Genomic DNA, 15,235 nt, shown 5'->3' with positions numbered 1-15,235 from the left:
CATTAGTTTGATTTTTATATATACAAATTATTTCAATCTCTTTCAAAGCTTCAACCTCTTTTATATATACCAAATTTACTTGGATTTTAAAGATATTTTCCCACTATTTTTTTCTTCATATAGTTTTTATCAAATGGTATATTCCATCTCAGAAAATATAATCCTCAATTTCATCAATTGCTTTTAGATATACATTTTATTATTTAACTTTTTTTTTAATATTTGTACTTTTGCTTATATAGGAATGTAAGACCTCTTAATTTACAATAGAATAAAATTTATTTGTTTAGATTTATAACACCTACTAGAGTTGTCAAAACGGACCATCTGACCCGGCTTGACCCAACCTACCACGGGTTGCCACTTAGTGAGTCAATTCAATCCGGCTTACTTATTAGCAAGTCAAAAAAATATGAACCCAGCCCGATCCATCATAGGTTGGTGGGTTAAATAAGTTGGCTGACTCACTCACTTAATTAAGCAAAAAATACAATTTTTTTTCTTCAATCCTAAAAAAAAAAAGAAAATTATAATTGTGATTAAAATCTAAATAAATTTTAATATAATCCAAATACAATCCAAAATAATGTTTAACCTCAAATACAAACCAAAATCACAAAAATATTAGGTTTGTGTTTGTCAACCCAATAGATTGGCTAAAAAGAAAAACAGTCCAACTCCAAATAAAAAAAATTGTGATCCTTTATCTGAAGGTGGGTTGGTGAGTCGGGTTCTTGGTATACCAGGTCAAAAATTAACCCCTACTAAAATTTGTAAAAAAATTTCAACCGAACCCGATCCAAATCGGTGGAGAGTCAGATTAACCCATGAGTTCTGATCCACTATGACAACTCTAATACCTACTTCATAATTGCTTTGAGTTTTTTGATATAAAACTTTCTTTTTTCAAATTACATGAATAAAAAGTAAATTTTAAATTTGAAAAAAATGTTTTTTAAAAAAAAAATAGGTTATTGCTAACATATTAAAGTTTTAATATTTCATCAAAAACTAAAAATGTGAATCAGTGAAAAAATGTAGTAAAAAGTAGATTGTCTTCTTAAGAATATATTAAATAATTCTCATATGTCTTTCAATTCAATTCTAAAACAAACACGTTCTTCTGATTTAAAAATCATATGATGATTTTGAAGCATAGAGGAATTGACACGTAGGCCCCTCCCTACCTTTCTACACTAGAAAATATGTATTCAAAAGCATTGGGTCCCATAAATTCCTTGTGTCCTTCATTACAGTGAATGGTTAGAGAGTAGTGTGTGTGAACGAAGTGAGCTGAACCACTGAGGAACGGCGTGGTGATAAGAGGCGAGTTTCTCCGAAGCTTCTTCGGACATACTCCATCAATCTAATTCTAAATCATTCATTCAACAATGCTGAAATACTAATCTTCTGTGAAGAAAAAACACCAAAAGGAACATTTGACTTGACTTTGTATCAAACATTCATTTTACCTCGTGCCTTTTACAATCTTCATTCATTTCTTACGTTTACAATCATCTCATCCATGCATTATCAATTACCACGTGTGTAAAATAAAGTCGCAATATTGGTAATACTAAAACTTCACAAATCAAAGCATATAACACGTGCATCATCTTTCATTTTTCATATTTAATTACTCATTCTTCTTATTTTTGACAAAAAGCAAAAAGAAAAGGAAAGAATATTGAATATATGTCTGAAAAGGTTGGAGCTTCGATTAGAAATATATATTAAATCAATATTAATATTTATCGGTGGATGCAATTTCTTTGACTAAATTCATTATGCGAATAGAAGAAAACAGCAAAACAAAAACTTCGCTATTTAGTCACTTTTAATTCTTGTAATCTTATCATAGTATATTTTTATTATTTGACTTCAATCCACTTTTTTTATCTCTATAAGTTTTGTATATAATTGATGTACCCATGGGAATTCATGTATTTTTTTTTGGCGGATATTTTTTCTGGAAATAAATACAGTTTTGTACAGAGAAATAATTACTTGTCGAAGAAAAAAAAATACATATATGATATATGATATGTGAATGTGACCAAAGGATTCCTCCAACCAGATCAATGCACGGTAGAGTTGCCAAAATATATTGAAATTTGTGAGTTAACCTGGTCTATTATAGGTTAAGACCGGATTGGATTAATTTTCTTTTTACAAATTTCAAGACATTTTGATTTTTTATCCGATCCATTTAGAACTCGACTCACCTGGGTTAATCTGTGGTGAATTAGATTGGCTCACCAATCCATAAATGAAAGATTACAAAGTATTCTTTTATTAAGTTGGAGTTTGTATTCGAGTCAGATTAATTTTTTTTTAATCAACACATTGATAATTTATATTTTTGTGATTTTGATTTGTATTTGAAATTTAACATCCTTATAAAATTTATTTTTGGATTGTATTGAAATTTATTTATATTTTAATCAAAATTATAATTTAGTTTTGATTGAAAAAAATATTTTTTTAGTTAAAGGAGTCAATAAATCAATTCGTTTAACTCAATAATTAACTCGTAATAAGTCCAACTAAATTAAATTAGGTTGACTCGTTAAATAATGAACTCCTAATAAGTTCATCCGGATCGAACCAAATATATAATTTGGACATAATAGTTGAATTTATTTATTATTTCAATTCACATATGTGGGAGGGAGTTTTATTGGCCTCATATGTTGCAAGAGGCCAATCAAGTTGCTAAATTATTAGTTAATTGTGGTCAATACTTACATACTTGTGCCACATAATTTGATTAGATAGCTGTCTTGCTATATATAGCACATTCATATGCTAATCTTCTCATTCTGTAATTCTAAATATATTCCTTGGATGTGTAGCCCTGTGTTTCACACACAAAAAAAAAAAATCATTAAAATTATACATGGTCAATTAATTATAATTTCTTATAGAAGATAGATTTTTCAACTTTTGCTATAAGTACTTTACAAGTCATATCTACATTGCTTTATTGGTGGTGGTTATTATCACATAAAAAAAGTGTATAAGAAAATTATGAAGTGATTAATTTTATGATAAAAATATATATTTAAAGATTAATTTAGAAATTAATATTATAATTATAGATTAATTTGTTTGATAGTAAAAAAAATTTAAATGACTTATGTTATTGATAATTTTAGAGACTAATTTATAGTAAAAACTATTTTAATTACTAATTTAGAGATTAATTATAATTTTTTAAAACTATTTTAATTATTAAAATTTTTAGTTTATAAATTGATATCTATATTGGTCATTATAATGACTAATTATTTTTTATCACTGAATGTTTAAAAGAAAGGGAGTGAATTTGATCATGAAAAAAAAATCACCTCATTAATAAAAAAAAGGAAATTTTATATAAAAAAGCATACCAATATCTACTCTTTTATAGAGTAAAAAATACAAAAAAAAAAATTGATTATGTAATAAATAACCCCAATACTAGATAACATTAAATCTAACTTCAAAACCAATACAAGATCCATTTTTAACACTTCAAAATTATTTAAAATTTGTTCATAATGAATACAATTCTTTTATTAAACAAAACAAATAACGGAAAGGTCGTGATTTCTAACCAACCAAAGAAGACGGTGTAATATTTGTCCTGAAAGTGCATTTAGTCCAAACGCTGCGGCCTCACAATTCTTTTATTTTCTTTATGTGGTTAGAGTCAAGAAAGGTAAGGGTACTTATGAACATTCAATTATTAATGTCCTTGCCACTTTTTGTATGCTTCAGTATTTCAACTCTTTACACATAACACTGTTCTTTTAGGCAAAGGCTCATTAGTCATAACACTACTTTCAGTTCAAATTAATATTGTTCAATATAGAGAAACATACAATATCAACATTTTTCTAACCTAATTCAAATGTGAATATAGAAAATGAAGAAAGCGACAAGTAAAATAAATAGCAATACCAATAATCCAATAGAATAAGATTATTTAGTTTAACATAAATTAACACATATTTTTAATATTCACAATCCATCACTAGAATTTATATAATAACCTTCAAATTTGGTAATCAATAATCAAATAGAATAAAATTAATATTTTTAATATAATCTTTTTCGTCAACTTCTGTCATAAAAATCATTACTGTGCGTATTTTTTTGATTTTTCTGTGAAAACGAGGGACATCAAACTTTCTGACATGAAAAATTTTGTCGTACACATAAGACAAGTGTATCTTTCTTTTCTCAAACATCACACGATTGTTGGACGTATAAAAAGAAAGCAATGTATCTAATTTAATGGTTAAAAGTATATATTTTTGAAACACCCTTATGTTTTATATATAAGAGAAAAACTTTTCAAAGAAAAATTTAAAGGAGCTTTTATGAATGCTTTGAATTAAAAGCAGTGTGGTTTTGCTAAAAACTTTTGTCAATCATTTGATAAAAACTGTATGTATTATTTTTATGAGGTTAATGAATGAATTTAAGGACTATGTTTGGTTATAAGAGATTGGAACAGTAAGCCACGGTTGCTCATATTTTGTGTAACCCTAAACCCTAAACACTGTATATCTTATTCAGTGACATAACGCAGACAAAGCTTCAAGGTGCACGATGTTTGAGGTAAAAATGTAAACCTTAATTAATTAATATGGTTTGTTTTTAATTGTTTTTTTATCTAATCTAAATCCAGTGTCGGCAAGGTCAACCATGCATGGCAGTAGTGAAACGAAGGATGCGAAGTTACAACCTTAGGACGTGATTGAGATCAAAACTGAACTTTTTTTTTCTGGTTTTAAATACAGGGCATATTTATTAATCTCTATTTTTATATTATCATTTGAATCTTAAAAAAAAAATGTGGTGCCTAATAGAAAATAAATAAGGTATATTATGTCGGTAGCTCTACCAAAAAATTCTCTAATTTAAGCTTGAGGGAGAAGTTAACCGATGAAATGCTTGAAACTGATAGCCAAGTTAAATAAAACTTCCTGCCTAATTATTACTGACATGTGATATCATTTTCGCTGTGAGGACAAGAGGCGTTATCAGGAATGTGATATTTGCCTCAAATTCGTTTGTCTTTCTGAGAAAAAAAAAAAAAAAAAGTGGTCCTCATTTTCCATTCCCATTTGCCTACAATTTTCATCTGTTAATACATGTCGGGCAAAGTGAAGGCTAAGATTATATATATTATAGAAATATGCACTTAATATCATTATCGTCGGAAGGAACGGTGGAGGATCTATACACTGACACCGAAGATATCATTACTAAGATGGTGAGTAGTGTGATGTTATAATGGAAGACGAAACAGAAATACAAAACTATAACAAAATAAGTTATTTAAATACAATTTTGTTCTGAAAGATTGAAATGCAAGGTCATAATCAATTGAATGGTCGAGGATGGTAAAGCGTCGGTCTATAATTTTGATCTCAACTCCAACCCTACATTATTTCAAGTACAAAAATTAAATTTTTTGTTTCAAGTACAATAATTAAATTTTTTGCTTCATGGGAAATAAGTTGCTGTTAATTAACTTTCTATAAATAAAGCTAGACCATTGGAGAGAGTAATATAAATAATTTAAACTTGAAGATTAAACCAATCAAACACATGAAATTAGTGGTAACATCTGAACATGGGAAGAACTGCCGAACACATGAAAGTAGTAACACATTATCTTAATTAACACGTGAAGTGATTAATTTTCCTAAAACATATGTAACCTAATCCGCTATAACACTTGAGATATCGCTTCACTAATTAAGGTGCTGTTGATGTGCATATATAACCACTCCCATTGCATGATGTCATGTTCTCATTGGCTCATATGTACTACCAGCTTTCTAGTGGTGCAATCAATTCCTGAAGCTTTTGATATACCCTCGTTGGCTCAACGCCAACTCTTGAGATTTTAACCTGAAATAGAAAAAATATATATGGTATATTAGAACCAGAATAACTTGTGGCTGTTATTTACCCTAACAAAAACTGGACCTGAATGGGAGCCGAGAGCAACTTGAGACATACTTATTATAGTAGAAAATAGAGATAAGATAAGGATATGTTCATTTTACCTGAGCATGAACTGTGTAAAAGATCTTATTATCAACAGTGGAGAAGTTGGCAGTGACAACTTCGGCACCCTCTTCCTCAAGGACACCAATTACTTCATAGAGCATGAAGTTCTTATTCACCCCACTTATCAACATCACTTCAATGCCCGAACCCAACTCCTTTATCTCAAGTAGAGGCAAGTCAGAGTCAATACTGAAAATCCCGTTATTGGTTTGGGTGGTTCTCATCATTTTCATGGCTTGCTCCTTCTCTCCCTTCAGTTTCTCTATTCTTTCTCTCAGATGCTTTATATAAGTGGCTGCAAGATCAAGCTGGTCCTGCTGGGAAAGCATGTCCTGAAAAACATTATCATAGCTAAATTTCTACGCTTTTCATCAATGAACTTAAGATCAAACCTTAATTAAGAATACGAACCTTGGTGGGTTTGAGGTACTTGGAAGGGATAATTGAAACAAGCTTGAAGCAGAGAGCTTTCATGTGGATTCTGCGGTTCCTTTCAATGGTTTTGCGATCGAGTTTTGATGAAGCAGTGACAGTAGTGTTTGTGTTCTTCATGTTTGGATGTTTAGAAAGGGAAGTAGGTATGGTATGGTATCGCATGTGATATGGATGATGAAGATGGTGGAAAAGAAGAGAAGCATGCGTTTAAATAGATAGGTTGAAAGGAAATGGAGTGTTTGAGTGAGGGCATACAAGAAAATCATTGACAGTATCGTTAGAAACGTTGATGTGCTCCCACAGATTCTGATGGGTACACGGCACCACAACTGGAACCCAAAAGTCTGCTGAAGAGGGGCAGAACACAGTCACAGTGGTCCTAACGTGTCACGTCACTCTTTCTCTCTGAGACATGTTATTAATTAGAATTTGAGATTCGTAAAAAAATATGATTTTGTTTGGTTAGTAAATAAGTAAAATAGAAATTGAAGTAATAAAAGAGTTAGAAATAGTTGGAAAAGGAAAGAGAGGTAAGTTTTGTTTTGTGTTGGTGAGAGTATGAAGAGAAGCGCGTTGGCCCACCGGTAATAAATGAGCGGGAGTCGCAATACCTGACTCTTGACCATGTTGTTTCCTGGAAACTGTAGAGGCCTAGGCTGTCCCACTCTTCAGTTTCTTCTTAGTTCACAGCTGAGGAAAAGATTCTATTCTACCCCCATCCATCACGCCCCCAATACATTATAACTCAATTCAAAACTTGACAACATAATCATCATCTCAAACTAAAAACACACACAATTCTCCGACTACAACAATTTTCATTTCTTTCAGGATCATTTCGACCACACTCAAATACATAACTTTGCATTAATATTATAAGCTATAACCAAGTTATATTAAGGTTCCTTACTTAAAGCATTATTAATAGACCACATGTGATTAACTATATGTTCTTATAGAGAATGTAAAATACAAGAATATGAAGTATCATATAGTCCTTTTTAAATAGATTTAAAGTTGTACTATTTATTATACTTGCCATGTTGAGTTGTCATCATGCATGTAATAATGATATGCAATAGAACATTTTCATTGTATATTAATATTATAAATTTTATGTACTGATTATAATTAAGTTTTAAGTCTCTAAATTTGGATTTTTTTCATTGAATTTTTACTAATTTTTTATTTATAACGGGTATTTAAAATATTTTATATTTTTTAATTGACTATTTTGTTTCTTAATTTTTTGTTAATCGAACCTCAAATTTTTATACTTTTTTGTTAATTTTGTTTTTAAATTTCATTGATTTTATCTTGTCATGTTATTTTAATTTTCTATTTTCACATATTAAAAAATGTAAAACTTTTAGAAAAATTTAATAGACATTCAATTAAAATTATTCAAATGTCTTATGATACATTTTTATATACTTCTTTATATAGATATATACGAGACAACAATGGAAAGAATATAAATATTTTAAAATAAAATAATAATAAAATATATTTCCTTCAATAAGAAGAGGATATTCATCTCCTCCCATCTCATAACTTGTTTTGTTTCTATTTTAAAATTTAGTTTCAATTATCTATATATATATATATATATATATATATATACAAGACTTTTGTACAAAAATGTTGAAATAAGGGGTGGTTGATATCTTATGTTATACTCTTTCCCCTCCCCTACTTCAAAAATTTCCGGGAATTGCACCGTATTTGGATTAGTTTATAAACTTGACTATAATTGGAAATCTTAAATTGCTGACTCTTAAGAACCAGACTGACAAAAAAATTCCAAGAAAAACAATACCAATGACATATTTAATTAAAAAAATGATTAAATTTTCATAATTTACTCTCATAATTTAATACGTGTTTTTAAAGTGACTTCATATCTTTTTATTTTTTTATTTTTTTATTTTTTAAAATTACTTAAAAAGTATCATTTCAAATTATGAAAAAAGTCGTTAAAATTTAGTTTAAAAAAAATATTCTTTTAGCTGAATCTAAATTGTTTATTCAAATGTGTAATGCAATCATGGTTTTCTTAAAAAGAAATCGGTCCCATGGAACAAATGTAGTAATTTAACGGACACATATAAAAGAAGTGATTTTGTTGAAGATTTTAGTTATTATTAGCAAAAAGAAAAGAAAAAGTATGAGAAAAGCTGATTGACATGCCGTAATCTGAAATGTGAGTCAAATTGTAGCTTATGTGTGCATCACGTTCACTTCTTCCAACATCTGCTGTAACATTCTAACACAGCCTAAATCTAGGTCATACACAGCACTGCTTCATGGATGGCCACTTTCACAATCAACTTTCTTATTTTCATTCCCAATTAGTATAAATTTTCATGTTGTCACCATTGACGGAATTTTTCAAAAACTACTTATTCTATATATTTATTGTTGGACACGCCATTCCAATAATAATGTAACAAAAAGTGAAATATACAAGATTAACTCTGACCTTAATAATAGTTTTGCAGAATTGGATTGGATCCTGAATCACAAATTCTAAAATATGTAATTAATAATTTTCGTTTGATTAAAATTGTGATAATTTGTTTTTTATATCTTCGCAATAAAATAATAACAGATCAGTACTTCACTCTGAGATTCATTTTAATATTTAAAAATATTAGAATTTAATCGTTTTACCTGTCATTTGCACATAACCACTTTTACATGATCATCCAAACTAAATAATTAGATCGTTCAAAAACACACATAATTCGGTTCAATTCAGCTCAATCTATCATGAATAGATTATTTAGTGAACAAACTTAATCCGGCTCATTTATTAGTGAATTAAAAATTTTTGAACCCAACTCGACCTACGACGGGTTGGTAAGTTAAACAGGTTGATTCGTTGACTCACTTAATTAAAAAAAATATAAATTTTTTTTCTTCAATCTCAAAAAAAACTAATTTATAATTCTAATTAAAATCTAAATAAATTTCAATAATTCAGATGCAATTTAAAAGGATGTTAAACTCCAACTACAAACCAAAATCACTAAAATACTATGTTTTGGCTAAAAAAAATAACTTTACCCAACCGAAATGTAAAGTCCAACATAACAAAAAAATACTTGTGTGATATTTTATTTACGGGTTGGTGAGTCAATCCGGCTCACCGCAGATTCAATCTAGATGAACCATGTTTTAGGTGGATCGGGTAAAAATTAACCTATACTAAAATTTGTAACAAATTTTCAACCTAATTTGACCCGAACTCGTGATGGTTGGGTTGACTCGTGGATTCCAACTTATTTTGCCAAATTTATAAATGATAGAGAGTGTTTTCTTAAGAAAAATAATAAAAATAATAGAATATGAATTTCCTTAAACTAAAACGGGGTTATGACTAAAACGGGGTTATCGATGACGAGTTGCATGGTTAAGTGCATGCATCTTAATAATGCTTTTGAATTGATTTCACTTTCCAAAGAAGAAAGAAGCAAGGAGTGTCAAAGGAAAGAGTTGGCATGTTCACCTTTACTTGTACAAAATGAAGTCTACTTCCTGCATATGAATAGAACAGGTTGGAGAAATTCCCAACATAACATTTGCTATTAAACATAATAAACTTATGATACTCAAATACTCTATTTTCTACTAAACACCCATCTAACATCAAGTCACACTTTTATATTAAAATATAAAATAATTTAGAATCAGTCAACTTAAAAAATAATATTATTATTATTTTATTAGGTATATTAAAGGTATAAGAAAATTAAAGTGTGTTGATGTATAACATTTTTCCTATACACTTGTCTCTCAGTTCCATTACTGGTCATTTTGCATATATCTTCTTTATATAAACCCCCGCAATATCTTCTTGTTCATTAAGTATATATATATATATATATATATATATATATATATATATATATATATATATATATATATATATATATATATAATATTTTTAATATATTGATATATTTATTTAATTAATTAATCAATTAATTGATTTATTTGATATTTTATAATTTCATGTCCATGAAATATTTGCATCCTAAATTAGACTAATTAATTAAGGATCGAATTATTGTCAACATATTCTTGCACTATTTAATAACTCTCTTTATTTTCGATATACTTTTCTGTTATTTACTAAATTGTGTTCAATATGGTGTTTGTCTTTCATAAAAGAAACATTACCCCACTTGCAAGCACTAAATATTGATACAAAACACCAAGTAGGGTAAGGATAATTTTAGTTTAAATAATTTAAGATGTTTAAATTTGGGTGATATCCATACTTATATATAAACATTTTCTTTCATATGTTTTCTAATTTTATTTTTTAAATAAAGTTTTTCTAAATTAAAAATAACTATTTTATCATTTTTTTTCTTTTCAGTGACTTTTTCTTACTTTAACAAATTTTAAAATTTGATTTTTCTTAAATTTAACCATTTTTTTTATTAAAAATTAAAAACAAAATAAAAAAATTATAAAAACTATTTATATTATTTTATAATAATAATAATATTAATTTATTATCTTTTTCTATAAAAGAATAGAAAATAAGCGCATGTTTTTCACTAATAATCATAATTAATTTATTTTGTGTGTATATTATCACCGAAAAAACAATATATATATATATATATATATATATATATATATATATATATATATATATATATATATATATATATATATATATATATATATAAAAGAATTCTCACAATAAAAGATGTTACCACATAATACATCTTTCATGTAAAGATATAAGAAAACTATAAAATAATAAACAATTTTAGTGAATAAAAATTATTAGTTATTATTATAATGATATAAATACATGATAATGAAATAATAACTCAAATCTCTCTTTAATACTCATTTTCAATAGGAAAATAAGTTTGAAGGAATGGAAAATAGATGAATTTAAAGATAAAGAGGATGAAAACTAAATTGTTTATATTAAGAAAAAGTAAATGTTAAATGTAAAAAGTAAAATAAATAATTGTAAAACTCTGAATGATTTGATTGATGAATAAAAAAAGAGAGCTAATAGGTAAAATTATAAGATGGTGATTTCATCTCATAGTTAAAATTTATTTCAAATAAAATTCAATCAGTTTTTAAAATAAAATGTGAGTTACTGTTTAAAATAAATAAAATTAATTAATAAAATTAAATTAAAATAAAATGCGATTGATTAAAATTAAGTTAAAATGATCCGCGAATGATTAATAATAATTTTATTATTATTTTATGTTATTAATTATTATAACAATTTTTAACGTTTTACCGATATTTATTTTATATATTATTTTTATATATTTATTTATTATTGTTATTCTACTATGTTATGTGAAATATAATAATTAAAAATCAATTAATCAATATTTACTTTTAGTAACTGCTAACAAACTAGTTTTTAATGTACACTTTTATTTCACTACCAATATTACCACCATTAATATAAATTATTTTACTCTTTAAATTTTGTTTGTAATTTTTAAAAAATATATTTTTTAAATTCAATTATATTTCTCTTTTAATAATAATTAGAATATTTTTTTCTTATTATTAATAAAGTGAACACACATGCTCCAAATTTTTTTTATTGAAATAAAAAAAATTATTAAATTATTAAATAATTTTTTCTTAGATAATTTTTTTATTGTAAATGAAATATATAATTTATTTATTATTTTTTTTGTTAAAAGTGGTGTTTATGTCTTATACGAGGAGAATTCAAATCACATTTATGTAATCTCTCCTTGATGAATTCTTCTTTGAAGAAAAAACCCATTAGTTACATGAAAACAAATATGTATAATTGTAAGATCCTAGTTAATAACTCTTTTAACTTTCTTTGCATTTGTATTTTGAAAAAAATATTCCACTAAAATATATATATATATATATATATATATATATATATATATATATATATATATTTTCCATACTTTTAGAGTTTAATATCATAATATAACTTCTAAATAGATTACATAATTTTTTAAAGTTGCTTAGGTTATAAGGTGTTAATTTGACAATATTGGAATTTATTTTAAGACACCGATAAATATAATTTGATGCAATGTGAATTTTGAACTATTTATTATTGTTGAGGGTATCAAGAAGTGAATTGAATCAAAAGAATAAAGAAGCAAATCAACACATGGTGGTTGAAGGGAAAGAGATAATGAAGTAAAAGAGGAAAGGATTGAGACGCATAAGATCAAGGAGGTGGATCACAAAAGAAAATACTACCAAAGATCGAGAAAAGTGTGTCGAAGGCATCCAAACAAACATGATTGAGATAGGGACTAAAGATAGATCGAGAAAGGAGCTATTTCTTCTCCATTTTTTATTTATTTTTATCTTTATCCACCATTCCATATCTAAATATGAAAAATAAAATTAAAATAGAGAAATGACCATCTGTTAGAGAAAAAAGGACGAGTGACTCTATATCAAGGGAATCTTATCATCTATACAAAACAAATTGAATTGAGACTAACTTTCAGTGTTCTTACTCAACCCAAGTTTGTCTAACAACATTGTTATGAACCGCATTCCTAAGGTATTGCTCGCTTTAGAGCATGAAGCTCTCTCACGATTTTGTCTTTAAAACACGCATCTCAGAAGATGGGAGAGGAAGGAGTATTTAAATTGTGCTTGGTCTCTACCCCTAAGCGATGTAAGACTTATTAGGTGTACATAGGAACAAAATGGAATAAAATATGCAATATTTACAGACAAAAATATTCGATTAGTGGAGAAAAATTAATACACTTCTAATGTCGAATTGGGATCAACTAGGACATAAATAAAACATTAGGTCAAACTCTTTATTTATGTCAAAGTAATAGCTATGAATAGTCATCGACACCTGATAAAAGGTAGAAGTGTATAACCTATTATGGGAGATACAATGCATTACATATGTATATAATCACGATACATTTGTACAAAACTTCTACCATATACCTTCTTTCAATTTAGTTGATTTGTAACTCATTAACAAAAGAATCTACATTTTTTTTATCCACAAATATTAGCTTATCTTTTGAACTACCAAACCAAATCTTATTTCTCTAAATTTTTAACAGGGAGTCAAACTCAAAACCTTTTTCTTCCTTCCATTCCATCTAATCTAACTACTATATCACTTTATCCGTCTTTAATTTAGTTTACTCGTGAACACTTGGAACTGTATCAAATCAAAATATTTAAGAAACAACTATATAATTAATATAATGTATATAAGTAAATGTTATAAATATTATATAATACAAAGAAATATATATATATATATATATATATATATATATATATATATATATATATATAAACAACTTATAGAAGAAATAGTTGGAATGACAATCGTTCTGCAAATTACATAATCGATCAAATTGTTCTGCTATGCGTTAATTTAAAAGCTCTTAGAAGATGAATGATACAAATTCCTGCACATTAATATAACGATGATATTTTGTAAATTTTTTCATTAACACATGTTTTTTATATTAAAAATATTTATAATATTTTTTACATTAAAATAACATTCTAAAACATTAGTTTTTTGTAGGCATGTGTTCCGGTATATCCTATATGTTCCATATTGTTTAGGAGTTAATGTCCAACGTAATTTAAATATTATTTCCTTTCTTTGGTGTCTTTTGATTATATAACTGTGACGAAACTCATGTTTAAAACAAACAATACTTTGAAAACATTCTTAAAAGTTTACGTTTTTGACAAAAAATATATATAATAAACATATTTTATATTATCAAGAAACCATTAAAGAAAGTGAGAGAAGAAAAAGAAGTTTATCACAAGATTTTTTACAATGAATTCAAGTATGTTTTTTTGAACTCTTTTAATAATATATTTTTTGAAAATCATAGATTCATTAAATAGAATATTTTCTTGAATTGAATTAGAATATGGAAACTGCAAGTTAACACATCTCTTCTCACGTTGGTTTTCACAGAAATTCAAATTGGTAATTGGTTAAAAAATATCCTCTTTTCTCCTCATGGGTAGGGGATAATAACTTCATTGTCTTCCTTTTTTTCATGTGTAAATTAACACTAATGAACAAAAGCAAACGATCTCCTTCGATCCATGTCTCCATTTTATTGAGAGTGGTACATTTTTTAAAATAAAAAGACCAATAATTTTAATATTTGTTAAATATTTTACTTTAATTTAAAACGTCTCTAAAAAATACCATCGTATTTGGTTACTGGAATAAATTTCGGGGAAATGATATTCTGAATTTGAATACATAAATAAGAATAATTTAGGTTTTTTTTTTCAGATAATAAAAGTATGATTTAGTTATTAAGGTTTAAAGAGTGCAACAATTAATTACGTATTGTTATAAAAACTAATGTCAAATTAATTCCTAACACCGTTGATGAGGATAATTTGATTACTTTCTTAAATTTGTAACTTTAACATATGTATCTTTAAATTTATATATTTTTTCTATATTATTTTATCAACTTGATTTTTGATTGGGATGTTGTTGGATTGTCTTAGTCGAGGTTTAAATGTCAAAATCTCTATATTGTTTATTTGATAAATGTTGGGAAAAGTTTCTTTCCAACTAAAGTTAATCATGTTTATTTTTTGACCAACATCATTAAAGTTGTTTTATTTTTATTGTTGATGAAAAACATAGTTATTTCCTCATCAGAGTTACTAAGAGTTTATTTGTGTCTATTTACGG

At 26.6% G+C, this 15,235-nt stretch overlaps 1 protein-coding gene across 1 annotated transcript; it reads right to left on the bottom strand.

Moving 5' to 3' along the window:
- Nucleotides 1-5,567: 5,567 nt before the first annotated feature.
- LOC114179389 (transcription factor bHLH162-like) lies at nt 5,568-6,732 on the bottom strand. The gene is made up of 3 exons (XM_028065716.1): nt 6,484-6,732; nt 6,069-6,404; nt 5,568-5,910 (listed from the first exon to the last, which is right to left on the bottom strand). The coding sequence occupies exons 1-3, from the start codon at nt 6,667-6,669 to the stop codon at nt 5,827-5,829; spliced, it is 606 nt and encodes a 201-aa protein (XP_027921517.1). The 5' UTR covers nt 6,670-6,732; the 3' UTR covers nt 5,568-5,826.
- Between the last annotated feature and the right edge of the window lie 8,503 nt (nt 6,733-15,235).

The sequence above is a fragment of the Vigna unguiculata genome, chromosome 3, assembly GCF_004118075.2.
Source record: "Vigna unguiculata cultivar IT97K-499-35 chromosome 3, ASM411807v1, whole genome shotgun sequence".
In the NCBI taxonomy this organism is placed as follows: domain Eukaryota; kingdom Viridiplantae; phylum Streptophyta; class Magnoliopsida; order Fabales; family Fabaceae; genus Vigna; species Vigna unguiculata.
This window is presented reverse-complemented; position numbering and strand designations above follow the sequence as displayed.